The sequence below is a fragment of the Oryza brachyantha genome, chromosome 4 (assembly GCF_000231095.2).
Source record: "Oryza brachyantha chromosome 4, ObraRS2, whole genome shotgun sequence".
NCBI lineage: Eukaryota > Viridiplantae > Streptophyta > Magnoliopsida > Poales > Poaceae > Oryza > Oryza brachyantha.
The window spans coordinates 10,955,830-10,979,998 of record NC_023166.2 but is presented as its reverse complement, the minus strand read 5'-3'; the positions used below and the strand labels follow the sequence as shown (position 1 = coordinate 10,979,998).

At 40.4% G+C, this 24,169-nt stretch overlaps 2 protein-coding genes and 1 non-coding gene across 3 annotated transcripts; 1 reads left to right on the top strand and 2 right to left on the bottom strand.

The window, feature by feature from the left end:
* Positions 1-258: 258 nt before the first annotated feature.
* On the bottom strand, positions 259-5,298 carry LOC102715844 (ultraviolet-B receptor UVR8-like). The gene is made up of 11 exons (XM_040523374.1): positions 4,814-5,298; positions 4,376-4,709; positions 4,021-4,102; positions 3,403-3,558; positions 2,435-2,608; positions 2,210-2,281; positions 1,427-1,498; positions 1,149-1,267; positions 964-1,049; positions 825-877; positions 259-675 (listed from the first exon to the last, which is right to left on the bottom strand). The coding sequence occupies exons 1-11, from the start codon at positions 4,929-4,931 to the stop codon at positions 583-585; spliced, it is 1,359 nt and encodes a 452-aa protein (XP_040379308.1). The 5' UTR covers positions 4,932-5,298; the 3' UTR covers positions 259-582.
* Positions 5,299-15,063: 9,765 nt separating this feature from the next.
* LOC102715568 (glutathione S-transferase TCHQD) lies at positions 15,064-17,339 on the top strand. Its single transcript, XM_006652245.3, has 3 exons — positions 15,064-15,244; positions 16,004-16,214; positions 16,326-17,339. Exons 2-3 carry the CDS (start codon positions 16,006-16,008, stop codon positions 16,912-16,914), a joined length of 798 nt encoding a protein of 265 aa, XP_006652308.1. The 5' UTR covers positions 15,064-15,244; positions 16,004-16,005; the 3' UTR covers positions 16,915-17,339.
* Positions 17,340-21,840: 4,501 nt separating this feature from the next.
* On the bottom strand, positions 21,841-21,953 carry LOC121054317. Its single transcript, XR_005811721.1, has one exon. It is a non-coding gene; the product is annotated as a U6 spliceosomal RNA (small nuclear RNA).
* Positions 21,954-24,169: the final 2,216 nt, after the last annotated feature.

Sequence of the window (24,169 nt, the reverse complement as noted above, 5' to 3'; positions counted from 1 at the left end):
AGTATAGTTCTCCAACGTTTTGAGAATTCTTACACGCAGTAGTTTCCCTAATCCCACAAATATTTCCTAGAAACTTCGCTGCAGCCACATAAAAACATCGCTTTTGTTTCTTTTCCATGGCTTTTGCGCACTACCCAAATTACCAAACTGCGTGGCTTTGTAGTTAATCTTATCATTCATACCATTAAATAACTATCACAAAATCGGAAAATCTTTCATCTTCATCTAAACATCTAAAAATGAAAACGACCTAAATTGTGAGAACAAACCAGAACCAAAACACTTATTGCGTCTTCCAAGAGAAGTTAAAACATTTCAAAACACATGCCGACAACGGTCCAGGTTGGTTGTGCTAGACACCTCTAAAAGGTGATCAATTACAGACAGCGACTGCTGCGACAACGCTGGGTATATATGGATCTCATGCTCATCAACAACACAAGGAGGAGGTCCATGGAAATCACTTCTGCAGAACGGGATGCACAAAAATCGGACAGCAACTTGATGGAGACGGCGAAACAGTGGAATTTTGGGTAGTGTACTATTTTGGCTAAGAAGGTCCATGGATGACAGACAGGAGCCCTACGAATGCACACGCATTCTCTTTACATCGTTCTCTGGCACGTTTGCGTCGGCCCCGTTGCCGCGTGCCGTGCCTTCACCTGAATTTGGAACCTACAGGTAAACAAGGAGCAAAAAGTTCAGTAACAGTTTGTAGCAAGTACCAGATTATAAAGAGTTGTGTGTAATGGTTTGATTTCAGTTTTTGTTTGTGTTCTTGTGGAATGATAGACCGTTTCGTGTAAACCACGCATGAACCTCACCTTTTCGTCAGGGACAATGGCGTATCTTTCGGATGGAGATACCCAAATTTTGGCTGAAAACAGCAGAAATCACCATTAGTACTACACGCAACCGCTGGTATCTGTGAATTGCAATAGCTAAAAACGCATTGGTACCAACCTGCAAATGGGACAGCTGTTGATGGTTCTAATTTCTTGCAGCCAGGACCATCCGGGCTTAAGGCATCAATCATCACAGGCGTGTTCCTTTAGAATGGTAGATTGTTAGTTCATAAAAGACCAAAAGTGCTTCATTTAGGGGGGCAAAATATTATCGGCAAAATAAATGTATTTGATAGGAGCCACCTGTCAACTATTTCACCATGACCAAGTTGTCCACTAGTACCCCTCCCCCATGAGAAAACATTTTTCTTTTCTGTGAATGCAAGAGTATGCCTCCACCCGCAAGCAACCTGAGCAACTTTCTGCAGTAATAACATAAGAAACGGAACATCAAAATCATTATTCATGTAGATGAATTAATCAACTTTGAGCATAAATATTGTGGTTATGACTTATATGGTTCAGTAACTCATTTAGTCGTGGATAGGTTTCTACGTTAGTCCTCCAGATTTATGCCATACCTGTTCCTCTGGAAACTTAACCTGTACTGGGAAACAGTGGTCGGCAGTATCACCAACTCCGACTTGCCCAAACTGCATAGGCAGAATTAGTAATGGTAAAAAACCAATTTAAAAGAAACCCAAAAACATCTGAAACATTATATGTCAAACTGATGGTATATGTATCCAGGACTGCAGCCAGTAGCCAGGAACTCACGAAACCTAAGCTCAGTATACAAATAAACCTAAGGTCAAGCTATGCCTGGGGATAAAGAAAACATAAGCTTATCACTAATCACGACTCACGTTACCTAAAAATTGACTTGTTAAAGAATACCACAAAGTGTTTGCAGTTAGTTGGCATAAGTGAGCATCAGGTCTGGGGTGCATGATAGTGGGGGTGTTCGGGAGCATGAAGTGTTTTACTTTCTTAGACAATGGATTCACAGTGGACGGTACTAGTGAAAGTTGTGATGAGTGCATGATTTCCAAGAGACCCATGAGTGCTCATAGAAAGAAAGTAAACAAATGTGTAGAAAGTGCTAAGTCTCTGTTTGTCAGGTTAGGGGAAACAAATTTGTTTGTTTACAGGCGATTTCCAATCGTCATTTATTCCCCATGCAAGAACAAAATACAAGAGAGCATACAAAATTCTTAGAATGTCTCATTCTCTTTTATAGGCACTAGGCTAGGGAATCAATAAAACCATGAAATAACCATGAAATGAAAGGCTTCACTTGCGCAGTTTCAACAAGATAGCAAATCAAGGACACAAATAGTAGAGGCATATGGATAATGACCTACCTTGTTCCACCCCCAACCATAAAGCTTTCCATCTGATGTAAGCGCCATCGTATGCCTCCATCCACCTGAAATCTAAATCAGTAGAATATACGTAAATAAAAAGTATGAAATTCGAAAAGAGAAAGGGTAAATACATACTAACAATCATCAGAGAAAACAAGACTTGAGAACAGGCCAAAAACTTCAGCATAGTACCTAGAATGTTGCTAGTGCTAGCGAGTGTACCTGGGAAATAGAGCTATCTTTTAAGGCCTCTAATTCATGTGGGACTAAATGATCTTCAAAATCGCCATGCCCTAATTGACCATATTTGCTCCAACCATAAGTATACAAACTACCAGACGAAGAAACAGTAATTGTATGTCGCCATCCACATGCAACAAGCACCATCTTCTCTCCCTGCAAAAGAGCAAATAATAAGAACAAAGACAAACATGGAAACACAAAAACAAAGAGAAAACCATTAAAATACAAAGGAAAATAGGATCAATTGGACCAGATGGCAGTGGGCATAAGTCCATAGTAATTCGAAGTGTTATTATAAGATGAAATTGCAGAGAAGTATATCTACAATTTATTGCAAATAAAATAGGTCCTTTTGCTTTGATAAATTTATAGAAAAATATATCATTTATAAACCATTTTGCACATGTGCAGCTCAGTCACAATTTCCAATCAAAAAATCATGTAACACACCCTGACTCAGTACTGGGATAACAGTAGGGCGTAAAAAAACATTTTCAGATTGAAAACAAGGATCTGGCAAGTTTGATCTACATGAAAATCATTTGGCCTTATTTTCTTCTCAAATTTCAATTTGGTGTTAGAGAAATAACCTACAAGCACTTCTGAGCACTTTGGTATATAGTTCATGATAATATGGTTAGGATATGTGAAGATTTGGGTGGAGAAAAGTGGTCTTGAAGGGTGTTCGAAAACTAGAACCAGCTGATTCTAGTTTCTTGGCCTGTGATCAGATACCTTCCGGCGGTTTCCCTGTCCGTGGATAGTACTAGTGCCTTACTTTGTGAAAACTGAAAAAGGTGATAATACTAGCAACCTACAAGTCGAGTTTCGAAGAATAATAAATCACTACGGGTTACTGGATAAGTAGATGAGCGTATCTAAGCTTCAATTAATTGATTAAACGATGGGAACGTGGATGCCAAGGGCATGCTTGTTAAATTATTTACCTCCACTGAAGATACTTTCTCAGGTACCAACCGATCATTGCGATCACCAAGCCCCAAGTTCCCATATCGACCCCAGCCCCATCCATAGAGGTCACCATCTTCAGTTACTGCAGCAGTATGTTCGGCGCCAGCAGCAATCATTTTCACACAAACTCCCTACACATATGTTATACCATTAGCAACAGCACATAGTGTATTGAGAAAATATAAAAGCCATACATTTTCTTTCCCTCTGAAGCAACATGTAATAGGTGGGTCAGGATATACAGATTATTATTATTACATGGGGAACATATTATTTATTGTCTCTGGATGCTGTCTATGTCAGAGTGTGATGCCTGAGAGGATCTACACCTACAGTTTACCTCATGTTATAGAAATGTAGTTAATAAGTACAGGGATGCAAATAATAAAGACACTAGGCTTGAGTGATGAATACCACAAATCATACCAGTGATGCTCACATGACACTCTTCCTTAGCAAAATGCATCTATATACAATTTCCATGGACAAATATCAACAAACAGTAAGGTGGAGTATTAATTTTTTCTTTATCTTTATAATCATGTGAGCCTTCTGCTCCAGCAGAATAAAGAAAAGAGTGCAGAACATTCTACCTCAAAAGCTTGAATTTTCTGTGGCAGCAGTGAGTCTTCAGTGGTTCCAAGACCAAGCTGTCCGTTTTGGTTGCGCCCCCAACTAAGAAAGACATCAGAGGAATAGAATGTACAGTCATTCAAAACTAAGCAAAAGCAAAACAACACAATAGAACTTAGCACTATTCATCAAGATAATTCGTTGTCCCGCTCGTCATTTCGGTGATATAAAAAAAATCAAATGTTTCCTCTAGAATAAGTTGCTGCAGGCACTAACATCTAAAAACAAGACCCCATGATGACCATACAAAACAATCCTGGAGATGGAGAATACAGTGTATAGAATGGGCAACTGGGATGTTGATCGCCGTCTCACCTTTGCACTTCACCTGCCATAGTGACGGCTAGACAATGGCTGTCGCCGCAGGCTATCTGCTTGATCTTTATCCCCTGCAGGGCCTTGACTGGCTGAGGAGTGAACACGTCGCTGGAGTTGCCATGCCCCAGCCTCCCGAAGTCGCCCCACCCCCAGCTATACACCTGCTGCTCGACCTCGGAGTAGGCGGTGGTGTGGTCGGCGCCGCAGATGACCGACGTGATCCCCGGCGCGTCGAAGCCGCTCAGCACCGTCGGCACCAGCCGGTCCTCCGCGTCCCCGTGCCCGAGCTGCCCGTCCTCCCCCCTGCCCCACGAGCACAGCGCATTGCCCGCTGCGAAACGAGCAGAACCAACACCCAGCCTCAGCTTAAGGAAGAACGGACGGGTCGGATCCCACCCCCGCGCCGGCACGGCGCTCGACGAAATGCTCACTTACCGAGGAGCGCGACGGAGTGGCTGGCGCCGGCGGACACGAGCACGACGGCGGGCGGCGGCTCCTCGCGGCCAGACGCCGCTGCGCCCGCGTCGTCTGCGGCGGACATGATCGCGTCCATTCCCCCTCTCGATCGATCACCCCACACGATCGGAAGCCGGCCGGCCGCACCCACACCCACCCACCAACCACCACCAGCTATCCCCCCGGCCCCACGCGCCCGCCCGCTAGCTCTCTGCTCAGCTACACACCCAGTGACCACCCACGCTACTACCACAAAAGCTAGCTCAGCTCAGCTCGGCGGCGGCGGCGGCGAGCGAGGCCGGAGCTCAGCCCAAGTGCGTGCGCGACGACCGCGGAGTCGCGGGGGATTTAAGCGGAGGCGGAGAGGGGCGCCCGCGATGGGATGGGCGACCAGCCGTATTAATGGCTAGTGTACAAGACTACAAGCCCCATGTGACGCTAATGGCGGTATGGCACGCTGCCTGCGGCCTTGCGGGAGAGCCCGGGCGATTTACCGCGCCATTAATGGCGCGAGGTTGACGACGGCCTCGCCTCCTCTCTCTCGCTCCCTCCGCGGGGCCCACCCTTATCTCGCTGGCAGGTGGGCCCGGTTGGTGGTTCGGTCCCACATGGCAGTGAGTGGGTAGGGGAGGGAGATGGGGGTTCGGAGAGTGTGGGAGGAGGGGGGTCAGGAGGACCACTCGTCGCCTTCCCCCAGCTTATTATCTGACTATTTAATTCCACCTTTTCTGCGTCCAATGATTTTTCGCGGGAACTCGCCAGAATCTGACCGTGGCTTTTGCGTCAAGATTCGTGCTGGACTTTTTTTTAGCTCTCTTTGAAAGAGCCACAAAAAGCCTAACCAAAAGAATTCTTCTTTTTTTTTCCATGGGTGAGGAGACCCCTAGGGCATGGAGGATAGCAACACCTGTTTCAAACGAGAGGGTGGTGTGGTGATCCAACATTTTTTTACCGCTAGGAGGTTGGTGGGATGATGTGGGCATGGTGGTGGTTGCGAACACCTTAGATTGGCGTAAGGTTGTCAGAGAAGTAGAGTGATAAATAATATCGATGCGGTGATATGAGAAGGTAAACAACAAACTATGAAGGGGCTTTTTTTCTTCTTTACATGAAATGTCATCGATGAGCCCCAACGAAGAAAGGTCGGGTGGCAGAGGAGTGTCGGAGGATTACTTCTCGAGCAAGAGGTCGTGATAGATCTCTTTTTAGGGTTCAATTTAGAGAAATCAGTCGTGAAAGAGCTTGATCAAATATCAATAGAAAGTGAGAGGTGTCTTTGAGCGCACATAGAGATAATACTATACATATTTGGGTCGCATGGGAACGTAATGCTCTACTATTATGGTGTGGATGATTGTGAGTGTTTGTCTCCCTTCTCCCCTGGGCTTGGTCCTTCTTTTATACTCCTAGGGGTTACCACATTGTTTAGGGAAAAGGTATTTATAAAGGAATGAGCAAAATATCCATGGATGGGACAACTACAATAGGATAATTAATGTCCTTTGAGACTGGGGAGCCATTAAATGCTTCCACGTTATTCCCATAGACACGCAGTGTTAGGAGGCCATCATGCATCTGATATTCTTCTCTGCATTCGTTCTTAAGAAGTCAACACGATTCCCCCAAGCCTCTAGCCTATGTCTTGCCGCCTCTCTAGACAAGACAAATAATACCCTTGGAGTGGACGCGTAATAACAACGATAAGATCAATATAGTAAGAGTGTCAGGGGCCTACGTGCTTTGGGCCGTCCTAGGTCATCTAGGTCATCAAGCACGCAGTTCGTTAAAATGCTCCATCATGGGTTGTAGAATAGTGCTCGACCCTCCCAGTCACTAGAGGCATGTAGTTGCAGGCATCGAGTGTTGACCGAACGCCTCCCCTCCGCTTGGTAAGGTCAAGCATCGGGTTGCGCCCCAACGCCTCGCATTTGAGTTGGCCCTAGGGCAACCTTCTGGTTTGTGGATTGCCTATCATCCAGATGGGAGACCCTGGTTCCCATATCATTAACAAGGAGCAAGTCGAGTGATTGAAATGTGGATAGGGGAGCAGTAGTTTAGACTGAGTATCAAGATTCCAAGATCGACTCTATGTGGTTTTTGGCACGGTTGGGTTGACCGAAGTTTGGCTTTCTAGTCTTTTCATTTGTTTTTCGTTTGCTTTGTTGTTTCTCATGTATAAGACATGTAATCTAAAAATTAATGTCTGCAACCTTTATGTATCATGCCTTAAGTGACACTGCAAAATTTATAACACAGAAACTTAGAATATGTTTGGTTCTAGGTATGGGATGGGTTGGGACAGAGCCAACACATCCCTGACCCTGTTTGGTTGGTGGATGGGTGGGATGGGTTGGACTCAGGAGAGGAATATTCCTCCTAGATCTAGGTCCAATCCATCCCACCAAAACGGTGGGACAGATCTATCTAGACGACTACGACGCACAGAGGGATGTTCATTTTATTTATTAAATTTATTTAAAATATATTACTAGTATAAATATACATTCAATTACTTTAGGTTATTCATATATTAGTCCTAATATTTTATATTTTATTTTGGATATAAGAGGTAACCTTTATCCCATCTCATTCCTTCAACGAAACAAAAAAACAAGTCCAACTCATCCTATCTTATCCTTTTCATCAAACAAAAAACGTGGTCCAACCCATTCATCTAACCAAACAGAAAAATGGAACTAACTCATCTTACAATCTAGGAATAGAACCAACCCAACCCACCTCGTCCACAAACCAAACACATCCTTATATTTCAAACTGCTCGTGCTACCCATTATTAATGTTTCTATTATGAAGTACAATGGTGTGAAAGACTCATACACGATTAGTAATTATTAGACCACCACTTCAAGTTCAAAGCCAACGCACATGCATAATGTGCGAATAGATCAGACAAATGATAAGAGATCTATTATTGTGTGAATAGTGTGATATGGATTGACTACCACATAAAGCACATAGAATAAATTAATACTCTAGAACACTCCAAGTATGATAAAGCTGACGATATAAATCAAAGAGCTTCAAAATTTTAACACGGTGATATCTAACAGTTCATCACACATATAAAGAATGGTGATTACGCTGCGTTCGGTTGCGGGGATAATAAATTAACTTACCCAACGCAAAAAATGTAATGATATCTGACGGTTCATCACACATCTAAAGAATGGTGCTTACGCCGCGTTCGGTTGCTGGGGTGATAAATTAACTTACCCAACGTAAAAAATATAGTAATATATTAGTATATGATTAATAAATTGTTAATTATTAAAAAATATAAAATAATTTAATATGATTTTTTAAAACAACTTTCCTATAAAAAATTTTTTAAAAAAATTATACCGTTTAGTAATTCAGAAAATGTGTGCGTGGAAAATGAGGGGTTAAGTTAACTTAAGACTGGAGGTTGAACGTGGCCTTAGTGAGGCAACCCACTTGAGGTATTAGGAATTATGATTAAAACGTTATGAACAATTATTTAGAATCAACACTGTAAAGTGGTATCTCTTACTAATTTTTAAAATACATCACACAAATTAAAATAAAAAAAGAAAGAAAAATCAAATGACAATGCTGCCGACGCTGACTTGGTCGGCAGGGTAAGGACCATTCAATTTTGGTGCATTTCAAAATAGCATTATCAATCAACTTCGTAGTTGTTAGAAGAAACTATTTTCAACAAATGGTACTCCCAGCTACCTCGTTGGAGGTTGTGTACTGTCCGTTTCAGCCTCTTCTAGCTTTTGAAACTTCACGCCATACACTGGCATGGTCCGCATGGAAGTTCACAAGGACAGGATCCAGAAGTTGAGGGCTGAGCTAGCTATTGACTTCAATTTTAATATCACAACCCAATTCATCCTTTTATTCTAGAGCTTCGATTTTGTGCAACATGGTTAAGGGACAAAAGGGAGCGGAACAATTGACCTACCAGAGAACAATCCGACAAACCCAGTTATTACCTAATCCCTTAGGCGATAATCTAGTGGTAAAAAAACTCAGCTCTCACGAGTAGCTTGAGCTTGACTGGTTCTAAGGTTAGTCTCAATAAAGATTTTATGTAGGTGTCATGTACATTAATTAGGTGACACATCAGCATAAAAGAGTAATTAATGAGCCTGGGATTCAACTCAAGCTAGATAATACTTGCATTGAGGAATTTGATTTGAGCTCGACTTGAGTAATTAATGAGCCTTGGATTTAAACGAACCTAACAATATATAAATTTTATTGATTAAGCTATTACATCAAATATATCATTTTTATATGTCCACATGATGAATTAGCCTAAGTTGATAGCATATATTTTTCTTGTTTTACTAACATGGTTAACTAAAACTTATAAGCAAAGCTCGATAGTTGATCTTGAGCTTGATCGAGTTCGAATCGAGTTTATCTAAGAAGCTCGGTCTCAACTCATTGACAGCCCTATTACAACCCCCATATTGACAAAAAAAAATGTGACCAAGTGGCCAAGGCAAAATAGAGATATCTCTACCAAAAAAGTATAACTTTTATTGTAGAAAGCGAATGAGATAAGTACACATCTATATTTCTAGCTACATGAAGAATTATTAATGGTACCATAGATCTGTACGTATATAGCAGCTAGCAGGGAAGAGTAGCCGGCCCCCAAGAGGCCTAACACAGACGACCTGATCGCGGGTGCCTAAGAACTAACGCGACACGCAGGGAGAAAGCCAGACCTTTTAACTACGTTCGTGCATGCATTCGTGCAATCGTTCTGTTTCCCCAAACAAAGTCGCGGTAAAACTGGCACTACAGCGCTATTTGGTTTAGAGCAAGACTAATAATGTAGCCAATAAACCGGCTATAAGAAGTATTTTTTAGTCTATCTATAGTTAGCTCTTTATAATGAATACATGATCAACTTGTCTCTTATAAAGTTTCTTAATGCCTGTGTCAGAGCTGGTTGTAAGCTTATAACCCGTTTTTTCTCTCTTTCCTCTTATCTCTCAATCCACTTAAGCATTTAGGTGGCTTATCGCCTTGCTCTTAGAGCAAGACTAGTAATATAGCCAGCTTAGTCTTTTTATAGCTCACTTATATAGTAGTCAGATCTTCATCATCAATACATAACTCACTTGTCCCTCTCGCAGAGTTTCTTGTTTTTTGTGCTCGAGTCGGCTATAATATAATCCCGCTCCTCCTCTTTCTCATTCGCTCACTTCTCTACATCAACATTTAGCTAGCTTACAGGTTGCTATTACACTTGCTCTTAGCGCCGTACGGCGTTTGGTGCATGCATGGCGGGGGCTCGCCTTCTGCCTGCGTAGCTAGCTATGACTTGTACTGTTCGCGCTGTGGCGATGTTTGTACACTAGCGAAGTGTACTGTACAGTGGAGCCGTAGCACTGGATCGAGCAGTAGCAGTGCTCGCGTTGCACTGGTCCTCCACACGCTCGAGCGATCGAGGTACGTAGCAGCGCGCTGGCAGGCCAAATCAACCAACAGTAGCTCGGCCGGCGACGACACGGCGAGGTCAAGTACAACGTCATCGATCGATCGAGCCCCTCTCTACCGCTGAAACCAGGTGCGCGCATGCGCTGCAGTACGTGCGTGCGTGCACGCGTCGCCCGTGGAAGTGTGGAACCAGCCACGGAGCCTGGCGGCCCTGACATGGACCGATCATGCGACACCCGTCGAATATCACGCGCGCGCGCGCGCGCCGAGCCAAAACCCGGTCGTCTCGTTGGCAACCCGGATCTAATTCGAGATCGGTTTGCCAAGCAGCGCCAACGAACCTGACCCAGCCGCGTCGCCGAGAGCGTGGCCGCCATGGCCCGCTTTGATCAAGGCGTTAATTCCGCCGGGGGAGGGGGCAGGGCGGGGGGGGGGGGGGGGGGGGGGGGGGGGGGGCAGCATGATGGCTGCGCGATGAATGCACGGTGGGTGGCAGCCGCGCGCGCGGCCGGCAGATCGGGCTGATCAGGCCACTGTCCGGCCTCGTGCGTCGGTCGTACGATTCATCGCGGCAAGTTGTGGCCGGCCCATCTGCCCTCTTAATTAATGCCTCTTCCGTTCTATAATAATTTTATTTTTCGTTTTTCCGTGTCCAACTTTTAACCATTCATCTTATTTAAAATATTTTTGTGATTAATATTTTTATTGTTAGTAGATGATAAAATATGAATAGTACTTTATACGTGACTAATTTTTTTAAGTTTTTAAGTTTTTTACAAATTTTTTAAATAAGACGAATGGTCAAACATTGGACACGGAAAAACGAAAAATGAGATTATTATAGGACGGAGATAATATGTGTACGGGGGAGTGAGTGAGTGACAGAAACTGACAGGTCAATCTCGACCTCAGGTTCGATAGATACCAAGACATCTTAGGTGGTGTTTAGTTGTGAAAATTTTTTAGCAAGAACATCACATTGAACGTTTGATCGGATGTTGGAAGGGGTTTTCGGATACGAATGAAAAAACGAATTTCACGGCTAACCTAGAAACCGCGAAACGAATCTTTTGAGCCTAATTAATCCGTCATAAGCACACGTTGGTTACTGTAGCACTTATGGCTAATCATGGACTAATCAGGCTTAAAAGATTCGTCTTAAGATTTCTTCCATAACTATACAATTAGTTTTTCGGTTCATCTATGTTTAATGCTTTATTTAGATGTCCAAAAATTCGATATAATGTTTTTGGAAAAAAAAATTGGAAACTAAACAAGGCCTTAACACAGTTGCTCATGATCTGACAAGCAAAGCCAGACATTCAATATCATCAATGTCTATAACTAGTGCTTGTCACAATGTTAATCACAGCTCAAATGTTCAAACTTGCCTAACCTTGGACTCGCTACCTCGATCCTTAATGGATGTAACTATCTCTCGTATACTGTGTTTAGGCTTAATAAAACATGAGATTTGCAAAAAAAAAAAGAAAGAAGACTGACAGCAACATCGTTCGTCAGGAGTACTCCCAGAATCGACACACTGTCTGGAATTCTGGATCCTGATAATCATGGTTCCGTGGTGACTGCAGCTAGTGAATCAGGTTTCTTCGGATCATATAAATTTTATAGGAATTTTAGAGAAAACAATTCAATTTTTTAACTTTTTCTCTAAAAGTCCTTTAAACCAAAGAGGCCATCAACCTCCTCTGATGAAACTGAACTGGAGTCGAATCTGGAGCATAAAAACCCCACCGGCGCCGCTTGCGCCTCTGCATTTGATGCGAGGCCGTGATTGATTCGATGGAGCCATGATGGTCCAAAGAAATTGGCGGACGGAAAATATCCGTCGGCCGGGTGGGTGGAAATCAAGCCCAGGCCAGCCCGAGATTGTCTGGGCCAACGGGGGGAGATAAATGGCCAGCCAATTGCCGGTGCAGCTGTCGGCTGTCGCGTGCGGACGGGTCGGGTCAGCGTGGGCGACGCGTGGCGGCCGTGCGGTGCGGGTGGGCGGCACGGCACGGCACGGCACGGCAGGCGAGGGACCGCTTGGGCTGCTCCCGCGTCATCGTGCCGCACGCGGAGGCCCCGCCGGCGCCACTGGAAAATCACTTGGATCACGCACCCCATACTGACATACATACCCGTTTCATCACGTTATAGGTTAGATTTATATAGTTGACAATAATTTTTAATAGGATCAAAAGTATCTTATAATATAAAAACATGGTATTAAAAATCAGTTTGATATTTCCTTCTTTTACAACTAGACAATCTTCTAAATCTATTTTTATTACGACTTTGTATTAATATATATATAATAAATAAATTTATACTTTATACTATTTATGATTGATTTATACAAAAAATTTTAGTGTTTTTAAAGTTTTAAATTTGACCATGATCTTATCAAATGGATAAGAATTATGAAATTCAAGCGAACAGAAGTCAAGCGACCCAAGCCTGACCTGCTCCCTTCCACGACATGGTTGGAGTGATTGACTAATAATTTAATACCCCAATATTTCGTACATGAGTCTATTCCTCTGTATTAAAATAAATCAACACTTGGCACACTTTATATCTTAGTTAGCTGAAGATTATTAACCTCCTCTTTTTACTTATATTTATGTTTATAAGTCAAAATTTAAATTTTTAATCTTAAATTTGGTTTTGATTTTGAGTTTTTTTCATGGTATTTTATTTTTCAATATTAACTTTTAAATCGCTTTTAAATATCTAAGAACATGTACATAAAAATTTTATTTAGAAATTATTTTTTTTAGAAATATATCGTTTCGTTTTTATTCCCTCTGCTAGGAATATAAAGTTTCTAGTGAACCTATACTCCCTGTACCCTTTTGTTTAAACCTTAAATTCCAGTGAACCTATTCTCCCTCTGTCCTCTTGTTTAGATTGATATCCAATTATACACCAGGTTTCTGCATTTTGAAATGGGGAGTAACCTAGTTTCTTTAAAATGTTTTCCAAATAAGCTGACATTACATTTTCTTTATAAAAAGATTTATACGGGTAAGTTTCTTTATTTTGCATACCAACAATTTATTTGAACGACCCCTTGGAGTTCAAACTTTATCTCAAAATAAATTAATTCATTCTACGTTATCTACTCTCGGCTAACGTATCGGAACATTTATCCATTTAATATCTCTGGCATACCCATTCACCTATACTACATTTAAGACACTATTATCTTTCTTCACCCTCACTGGACTTACCTTAGGATGGGTTTCTTTTTAATAAAAGTACCAATTATACTCAGTTTAGGAATTTGAAACTCTTGTGGAATTTCTATGGTAATCCTCTCCAAGACAAAAAGCCAAAGGTTCCACTTGTCATTTTTTTCTTTCCAAAAACCAAAACGTGGAAATGTGAATTCTATAATAAATTTTAATATTTCTTTTTTAAAAATAAGGTTTAATATTTTCACATTCAAGTTTAACTTGAGTAGCTAAAGTTGACCAACCTAAATATAATGCTTCTCAATTCTAGAAAAGCTCGACCAACTCTCAGCAGTATTTGTTTGGCGGCGTGGATGTCAATGGAGACCCAAGAATAGAAGTCCTTGTACCAATGCCGCAGCTCTCTGTCGATAGTTCCGTTGTTCAATTTCGGTAGAAAGTTTGTGCATTAGAGCTATGCCTATATTAGCTATAACGTTGGCTCTACTATTTATTTTCATATCTTTTTACTTCACGTGTAGTTAGTTAATGTATTTATATGATAACATTGGTAAAATCTAACTCTTTCATAAGAGTAACGCTTCTAATTTTTTTTATCACTTCTCTACGTGTACTTGCCGTTGGCTTATAGTTTTATGTGGTTGCGTTCACAACTGCCTATGACAACATGTCTAATCGGCACATGTAAAATAAGAAAAGCTATTAATATATGATTAATTTAGTATTAATTATTGTAAACTTGAAAATAAATTAATCTTATTTTTAGAGCATTTTTATATAAATTATTTTTTACTAAAAATACAGTTTAACAGTTTAAAAATCGCACACACAAAAAAGGAGGAGAAATTAGCTCGGTTGGTCGTTTCCAAACATGCCGTATGGATGCTAATGAATATATATATATATATATATATATATATATATATATATATTGATGAACTTAGGCAAGGTTTTACAATATGAAACGGAGGTAGTATTTCGTTACGATGGTTCAATGCTAAGCTAATATATTTAGCGATGTACACGAAAGGTTACTCCCCACAACTCTATCTTTAGTTAATAGATAAAGTATTTGAGTTTTCAAAACAAATCGTTCGGAAAGTTCAGTAGGACACGCTGAGACGCACACTCTTTCAGGATTAACAAGAATGGGGATCGCAGTCTTGGGGATCAAGGCCGGGTGCACGCACCACGGCCATTTGGATAATCAACACGACAACACCCACCGACCAGGCAACTAGTTGGAAGTTTGGAACAGAACAGAACCAGAGAACCACCGATCGCTCTTGCTGAGGGCATCAAAACGAAAGAGAAATAAAGCTGTGTGGTATCGGAAATTAACGATTATTCTAACCATAAACAAAACGGTTTATCATGATTAAAATTTTATTTGTAGGTAAAATTTTTATATAGGTTCTCAGCTATCTATTTTAGGCTAAAAAATAGATAGGATGAAAAACAATAAATCAAGTCTAATTTAAAATTTTAATTTTAATTTATAAACCTAAACACTTGAGAAAAATATGAGTTATAAACGACAGCCCAAGAAAAAGGCTTAACCACAGTTCAAAAACTTCCAGCCAAGACGAATCAAAACAAAGACTTGAAGAGCACCGCCCCCCACCCACACCCACTGGTGCGGCAGCCGTAGTGGAGAACGCCCGCCCCGCGCCTCCTCGCCTCGCCGCCCGGGAGGAAGAAGACCCCTCCGGTCAGTCTCCACCGCTCCACGCAGCCACCGTCTCCGGCGACTCGGAGTCAGGTAACAGTTCTATCCCTCCTCCCGTTCTCTCTTCCGTTTCTTTCTTTTTTTTTTCTTTTTGGCATGTGTGAGGATTTGCTACTAGAGCAACCGTAGATCATGGATGGGTGGATGGATTGGTTTAGGTTTGGTTTGGTTGATTTCCGTGTGGAATTGGCTCTGGGTTGGGGATTTTAGATTCGGCTCGTGTGTTGCGGGTGGTTACGTGGAACTTCTGGACGAATGGGAAGATCATGCAAACTGGAAAGCGGACCCCTTTTTTCCCCTTCTTGGAGAGCGGCTGCATAAGCATGAGTTTCTTGATGCCCTCTGTTCGGTCCTGGAAATTCCTGTGGTTTTGCTCTGGAAAACATGCGTTTTCTGTTAAGATTTGATCGATGCCAGCGTAGTTGGTGGTTCTTGCCCCTATTTTTGTTAAGATTTATATGAAAAAGAAGTTTTTTTGGTGGGTTCAGTTGGTATCGTCGGATGAACTAGCAGTGAAACAGGCAAAAATTTCGATCAATTGTTCACTACAGTGAATGCTGCGCGCCTTCATCTGCATGCATATCAACAACACCAGTTTGCAAGGTGTAGTGTAATTGTCTGCCAAAAAAAAAAACCCTACACTGCTCACTTTTGTGGAGACCAACCACTAGAGATAACGAGATTTGCATTTTAATACTATTTTTTTAGACCACTTGTACACTTGTTCGTCATGTTCCACTGATAGTCATTGAGAATCTGTACTGATCGCATCATTCTTTGCTGGTACTGTAGCAATGCAGCTATATCACCACCCGTATTCGCTGGACAGTCAGAAAGTGCGGATGGCACTGGAAGAGAAGGGTATTGACTACACCTCATATCATCTCAATCCGCTGACCGGCAAAAACATGAATGTGGCCTTCTTCCGCATGAACCCTTCTGCGAAACTCCCCGTCTTCCAGAACGGCGCACATGTCATTTATCGAGCTTTCGATATAATTCAGTATGTTTCTTCATTCACATTGCAAGTTAAAGAAAATGATGGGCATATCTTAACTTTGCTGATCAGGCACGGCGTATGAATGTTAATTTATCTTCTTCTACATTGTCATAGGTACATTGACAGGCTTGCAGTGCATTTAAGCGGTGAGATTGTCCCTGTGAACACTGAAGTTTACCAGTGGATGCAGAAAGTTGATAGTTGGAACCCGAAGATGTTCACACTCACTCACACCCCGATCAAGTACCGCACATTTGTCTCCAAGTTCATACGGCGAGTGCTGATTGCTCGCATGGCTGAATCCCCAGATTTAGCCAGCATGTACCATGTTAAGCTCCGTGAGGCTTATGAGACTGAAGACAGATTGAAGGATCCTGACATTATGAAACAAAGTGAGGAGGAGTTGAGCGAACTCCTCGATGATGTTGAAGCACAGCTCAACAATGGCAAATATCTCGCTGGCGATGAATTCTCACCTGCGGATTCGATGTTCATTCCTATTCTTGCACGCATCACTCTATTGGACCTTGATGAGGAATACATCAACTGCAGACCAAGGTTACTTGAATACTATGCATTGGTGAAGCAGAGGCCCAGTTACAAGGTTGTAGTTGGCAAGTTCTTCAGTGGGTGGAAGAAGTATCGAACTCTTTTCAAGACCTCATTCTTCCTTTGCGTCAGAACCTTGTTCAGAAAATACTAGATGGTCCAGCAGACAGAAGTGCACTGTTGATACATGGTGAAACAATGTGTACAGCGAGTTTAGCCTGAATATACAACAACTACATCTTCATGTGTTTTCTGCCGAGGGGTTGTGGTTGATGACCTGATTGTTTTGTTTTTAGTTTGTGAAATTAAATGTGTCTGTTTCCTTTTGTCTCTCTGCTTGCGTGCTCTTGTGCACAGCCCAGAACTTGTAGATTATAATGCTTACAGAATAGGATTATATTATACATACATTTTTTTTCTTAGTTAGCCCATATGGAATTGAAATATCTCTAAAGAATCAGGGTTGTTTCTTGAAACAGTTCATGTCTGAAGTACCTTTTGTGCCATCAAAAGTGGTTAATGCAACTGCAAGGCTTTTCTTGGTCCATTGTTGGGATTCATCCATTTTTCCTATTCTTTATCTATCATTCTCTGTAATCTATACCCATAATTCCTGAACCCTGACTTCAGCTAAACAAGAAACCATCTTTTCTCTTGCTCCTTATTGCCATCTTTTTCTCTAACCATCTGAATGAGATGCTCTTTCCTTCACCCATTTTTTCCGCTTTATAATACCAACATGTTGGCCTTTTGGATATGGGTAAGAAGAAGATCACCCTGCACGTGCTAAACAGGACAGCTCACTGTCAATTTTATGGCCCCATTGTCACTGGCTGCAGGTCCTATGGTGTACCATGCATATCATTTAATACTTTGCACTACATGTCTATATATACATTGGAGCTGGAGAAGTTGAACAATTCAGCCTCCTTGTTTGAGAGTTTCTGGCGAGTTGAGTGAGCCAGGAAGAGGAAGAAGAGAGGGCCTAAGAGCAGTGGGAATGGGAACATGGAGGAAAGCCCTAAAATTGTTTCCCCCTCCAGCAATGGAGGTGGAAATATGGTTTGGTTTTTCCCGATGCCTCCCATTCCTATCGTTCTTAAGCGCTCCTTCCTCTTCCTTTGGCTTGCGCTATTGCTTTAGCGAAGAAATGATACACATTTTGGATAGTTTGAGATCTTTGAAAGCGGGATCGGAAGAGGAAGATGAGAGGGCCAATGAGCAGTGGGCATGGGAACACGAAGGAAGGCTTAATCCGATAGAGATACGAGCTTTCCTTTCCTGATGCCTCCCATGCCTATTGCTCCTTGGTGCTCCTTCCTCTTCCTTTTGTCTGCACACCATATGAACTGGATGCAGAGTTTTTGTGTTTTTGTTCTTCATAGTTCATTCATCCTGTTTGTTGGTTTGCTTCAGTATTTTCTTTGCTTTGTTCCTTTTGCATGCTTTTTTTCTTGCATAAGCAAAGGATGGTGGTTTGGCTAACTGATTTTGACTTAATAGTGTAAAAAATTCAGTCTGCCGATTTATCTGATATGATCTATCTTCAGACATGTAAAAAACACAATCATGACAAATGATAGCAATTGCAGAAAAGTATGAAAAATGATAGCAATTAGAGAAAAGTAGATAAGTCAGAAAAGAAACGAGAGAAAACCAAGATTCCAACTTTGAATCACTCTGTTCACGACAAATGGTAGCAGCAAACCAAGATTCCAACTTTCAATCATTCTATTCATGAAAGAAGGCAATAGCAAACCAAGATTCTACCAACTTTCACTCTGCAATGGAGAACAGTAGATACATCAGAGAGAGAGAGACGGCCATGTTCCCGAACTCTGAAAGAACGCAAAGGAAGAAGCAGGAGGTAAAAATATGTGACACCAGAGACCAGACTGCTAACTGCTTGTCGTCAACTCGTCATATATGATACATCACATCCACCATTGACAAGAGATGAGTACACGTGACTCTGTAATGTTCTTGCATTCTAACATACTTAGATCAGTAGACGGACCTCAAGTTCTGAACAGGATTTCCTTTTTTTTTTCCCCCATCTTTCAGCTGTATACACAGAAGCAGCAGCTTTGCAAACACGCCAAGCATTGGCTTGCCATTGAACCAGCCTCAAGCGATATCAGCGAAGGCTATGGATGAAATGAAAATGAATCAAGCCCCCCTTCTAACTTTTTCGTCTTCGTCCTAGTGGTTATCTTTCTGGTTGCGAACAAGAACAGAGAACCTGATGCATTCAGGTGTCCATTCCACAGGCTATCAGAAATTCTTCCCCTCGAAGAAGCACAAAGCGACAAATCCATCAACAGACACAAAAATACTGAACGTTTCTTAGAAGGAATCCAGTATGACAGCGTGATTATTCGGTTAGTCCCCTTTGGGCTCGCATGGAGAGAACAGTAGATGTACCGTGTACATTCAGTCCAAGCTGCTCCATCATCTGCTGACTATTCTCAAGTAGAAAGAAATACATGATAATGAGCTCATTGACATCAACTATGTATATGATATTTAGTATGTTCATCAGATTTCAGTCCATGAAAGTTAAAGATATTAAGAATTTAAAGTGAACATGGTCTTGATATTATGGTATATGGAAGATGTTTGCCCTAAAAATGTTTGTTCTTGCAAAGAGATTTACACCTTGTTTAGTTTCAAAAAACATCACATTGAATCTTTAAACACCTAAAATGAAAGCATTAAATATACATAAACATTAAAACTAATTATAGTTATGAGGAAAATCGTGGGACGAATCTTTTGAGCTTAATTAGTATATGATTAGCCATAAGTGCTACAGTAACCAATATGTGCTAATGATGGATTAATTAGACTCAAAAGATTCATCTCACGGTTTTCAGGTGGAATCTGAAAATTGTTTTGTAATTAAACTACGTTTAATACTTTAAATGTGTGACCGTACGTGTCGATATAATCTCTCTCCCAAAATTTTTTGGGAACTGAACGAGTCAGCTTTACAAGTACTAGTAGAAGTGTAGAACACATTTAGAACGGGCTAGCTTTTATAATTAGACTACGTTTAACACATTCAGAACCTGCTTCTGTGTCATCTTTACAAGTACTAGTAGAAGTGTAGAACACGGTTCTTATTCTGAAATCCAGGAAAAAAAAGTTGTCAGATGAAACCTATGAAGAAAGGATGTTATTGTCACTTCTATAGGTACTTCACCATTGTGTCAGCATAAGCGAAATGACTTATTAACGATTAAAAATATTTTTAGGGATAAAACTTGTTATATACATGTTTTAGCAATATAAAAATAAATACTGAAGAATAAACTATGATGAAAACTAAAGAATAAACTATGATGAAAAACCCATAAATTAACTTCAATTTTAAGTTCTAAAAATTTAAATTTTAGCTTACAAGCATAAAAAAGATTGGGATAACTTCAAATTTTCCCAAGACAGTACAACACTCAGAAGAGATAACAGTAGTGTTTTTAATGCTATAGTGTATGTATTGCAACTGATTTAACAATTGATAGAGTGCGTGCAATGCAACAAGCACTTGTTTTTTAATCTTATGCAACAAGCACTATGAGTTCAAGCAACATGCAGTTAGAACATTTCAGACATAGCTTTGTTAACATTTTTAAAAAAGTATCTTAAGATTTAAAATTTAAATTTTAGTTTATAAGCATAAGCAGAAACAAAAATATAGCGTTGTAAGTACGCAGAAAAGAGAGTGCAATGTCTCACAGGATCCACTTTAGATTCATATTCACATTGACACTTTCACCAATTTGAATGCTTATACTTAAAAGACCCCCGTGACTGCATGGTTCTTCGTTGCTTCCTGTCCATTATGTCAGACAGCCTTTCAGATGTATCCAGAAGATCTCGTAACAGTGATCTGTACAAGTTCCAGGACCACAATACATGCCCATTCACTTCAGTGTCCTATTGTGCATGTGCACCATCTACCATATTCAATCCGTTTGTTGTTCACAGCCATGCACTGCACAGGTCTGTATATATATATATATATATATATAGAGAGAGAGAGAGAGATACTCTAGAGCTCTGAAGAAAACGCTCAAACTTCTGATTCTGAAAGTTCTTGTTGCTGTATGTGCCAAAAGGGTGAGCCAGGAAGAGGAAGAGAGACTCTTAAGAGCAGTAGGAATGGGAACATGAAGGAAAGCCTGACTAAGCTCTAACTCATGGAGCTGTAGATTTTAGTGTGGTGATTTTCCTGATGCCTCCCATTCCTATAGTTCTTAGGTGCTCGTTCCTCTTACTTTCGGCTAACACCAATTTAGTAGAGATAATAAAATGTTTTCTTGACGCCTCCCATTCCTATAGTTCTTAGATGCTCGTTCCTCTTATTTTCGGCTAACACTAATTTAGTAGAGATAACAAAATGTATGTATCTATGGTTATTTTTTGATGGAGGCTTCAAAGTGAGTAAGGAAGAGGAATAAAGAGGGTTTAAGAATGGTGGGAATGGGAACATAGAGAAAACCTAAACCGTTTGTTTCCATTATTAGGTGGAAATTTGGCTCACTGTTTCCCAATGCCTCCTATTCCTATTATTCTTAATCACCCATTCCTCTTCCTTTTGACTTACTCAATTGTTCAGTCAAGCAAACAAATGGATACATTGGACGACAGGAAATTTTAGAGTAAAACTTAATACAAAAGATGTGCAGTTCTCATGTGCATTTTTTTATAAAAAAATCATTGAAGAAGAATAAAAGATGGAGTATGTAGGGCATTTGAACATAAAAGATTAGACTCTAATAGTTTTTGTCCAAGATTTCAAAAGAGATCGTTCAATTTGAAAAAAAAAATCCTGCATTACAAAATATGTCTAAAAATTGGCACATCCCCCACTAAATTGAAACTGTATTCATGTTTGATAACATATAAATTTCACGTTCTTTTCTTTGAACCATAAACTGGACATGTTCATCGCTTGGTACAGCGACTCCATGCATGACGTTTAATTTACACTGTAAACTGTATACCAGCACTTAGCAGCTACAATATGCAAAATGATTCGAATGGATTGGATTGACCCTACTGAGATCTCACATGTAAATAGATGCTCATTGGCAACCAAAGGATAAATACATACGTTAGCGCAAAGGGTCATGCTAATCTTCTCTGTATCGTTCCAACTTTATCAGACTTTTGTCGCACCCGGCAAAAAAAATACATACAGTAGCATCTATTTACAACTTTTAACTTTCAATCAGAAACATAATTTCTATACCTATATACAGAGTATATACCTCTCTTGATCTTTGCAGATGCAGATGCAACAGGATGTATTCCTCACAATTCTATCATCATTTCCTTGTTCTTGCTGCACTCGAATTACTTGATGAATAGCTGTAAGACCTGAAAACCAACATGTGCTGAATGAATCGACGCATACAGAAGAACATGGAAAAGGATTTTTAAAGAAGGGGCTATACTAGGCTGCTTACAGACCGTAAAAAAGGAATAAAAATATAAAATGTCGATGTATTTTCTCCCCAGTTCATGATCCTTTTTTTTTTTCTTGAGGTAGTTCATGATAGTTTCACTGTGTGTACAATTGATCAAATGGACCCGTGTTGTCAGCTATTTTTCATGCTGTCATGTACAGTCTTAAAGGTTAAATTGGACCAGCCGTTCCTTCGGATTTGAGGCTGACAAAGTGAAAGTAAATTTACTTTCCTCTTCAACCGGGAAAAGAATTGTTTTCCTCTTTTGGAGCTACCATGCATGGATTTTGTTGGTGAGTAAAATGCCATTCATTTCAGAGCTGCAGTTTGTGACGTACTATCTGTTAGGTTCCCTATAGAATTATAAATAAGAAAACATAAATAAGCATATACATAATTTTTTGTGTATAAATACAAAACCACCGAGAACATAAGTTTTTTGGCTATGCAGTTCCTCAATTTGACATAGACGGGTTACTTCAGTCACAGAAAGCTTCCAAAAGAACTTCTGTTGTACTTTGCATTCACATTCAATCCAAATAAATGCATAGTGCTGCTGTCACTACCTCACTGGATGGCTGGATGCTATGGTTCAACACTACAGTAAAAGGCTCTATATATACTCTAGGCTACTTCCTGTAGTAGTCAAGAAACCAAGCCAAGAACTGGAAGAAAGAGAGGGTCTTACAATTGTAGTAATGAGAACATTAAGGAAAGATTAAGTGCTTATGTCTACTCTAGCATTTGTGTTTCAGTTTTTACTGATGCCTCTCATTCCTATGGTTGTAAGGTGCTCCTTCCTCTTCCTTTGGGCTTGCACAACTCGAAAAAGAACACCTTCTATATATTGATTTGCATGTGTGAGCCTTCGGTGATTTTATAGCGAGACAGGAAAAAGGAAGAAATTGAGTGTCTAAGAGCGGTAGGAATAGGAAAATTGAGGAAAGCCTGCATTCTATTATTGCCCATCAAAATTGGGGTTGAAGATAATGTTTATGTTTTCCTAATGCCTCCTATTCCTATAGTTGTTAGATGCTTCTTCCTCTTCCTTCTAGCTTGCACAATGTATGAGCGCGAAATACGTCTAGTTTCATGCATCAGACGTGCCTAGCCTTTGAAATTGGATTTTTTTTTTTGGCTTGAGCGTATTTAAACTTCGCTGGCACTAAGAGAAATCATACTGTCCTCGAGTAGGTATCGAGAAGTACTAAAATTTCAATGTAAAATTTGGTACCTCTTGGTACCTACTTGAGGACCGTAAAATCGCTATGGCACTAAACACATAGGTTTTAACAGTCAGAACTTGCACGATGCACATATCAAACCAACTTTCATATCGATCATAACTTCTAATTTTCTTCCTACCCTCAGCATTGTGCAACATGGTAATAATTTTATCATGCATAAATGGTCCATAATAATGCACATGATGCAATTTCAGAATATGAAATTTTGCAAAACTGCCAAATAGATTGCTCACAAAAGATCGGCAAAATAGCACTAAGGCACAAACTTTTAAGATGGCTCACCAAATTGAAGATCATATGTTGAACTGCTAATGGTTTTGTTTATCACCCACTAAAGTCCCTGTAACCATGAAAATATGTAGGAAGTAATTATCTAACATCATTCATGTACACAACTTCAATTATGGCGGCTTTCTGGAAATCTTACCACAATATTAACATAAATTCATGTTACAAGTCGTTTTGATTTTGATCAAAGTCAAACTACACTAAGTTTGATTAAATTTGTAGACAAATATAGTAGCACATACAATACCAAATTAGTTTTTATTAAATCTATAATTGAATATATTTTCATAATATGTGTCTTGGATTGTATATGTTACTATTTTTTATATAAACTTGGTTAAATTTGGAACAGTTTGACTTTAACCAAAGTCAAAACGACTTATAATCTGAAACTGAGGGA

Bases quoted from the DNA above. Each gene is read 5' to 3' on its own strand.
- LOC102715844 (XM_040523374.1), bottom strand. From the start codon at position 4,931: ATGGACGCGATCATGTCCGCCGCAGACGACGCGGGCGCAGCGGCGTCT. The intron at 2,609-3,402 runs GTAAATAATTTA...GCTCTTTTGCAG, and splicing joins AGAAAGTATCTTCAGTGGAG to GGAGAGAAGATGGTGCTTGT. The intron at 1,268-1,426 runs GTATGGCATAAA...TTATTACTGCAG, and splicing joins TTAAGTTTCCAGAGGAACAG to AAAGTTGCTCAGGTTGCTTG.
- LOC102715568 (XM_006652245.3), top strand. From the start codon at position 16,006: ATGCAGCTATATCACCACCCGTATTCGCTGGACAGTCAGAAAGTGCGG. The intron at 16,215-16,325 runs GTATGTTTCTTC...ACATTGTCATAG, and splicing joins CGAGCTTTCGATATAATTCA to GTACATTGACAGGCTTGCAG.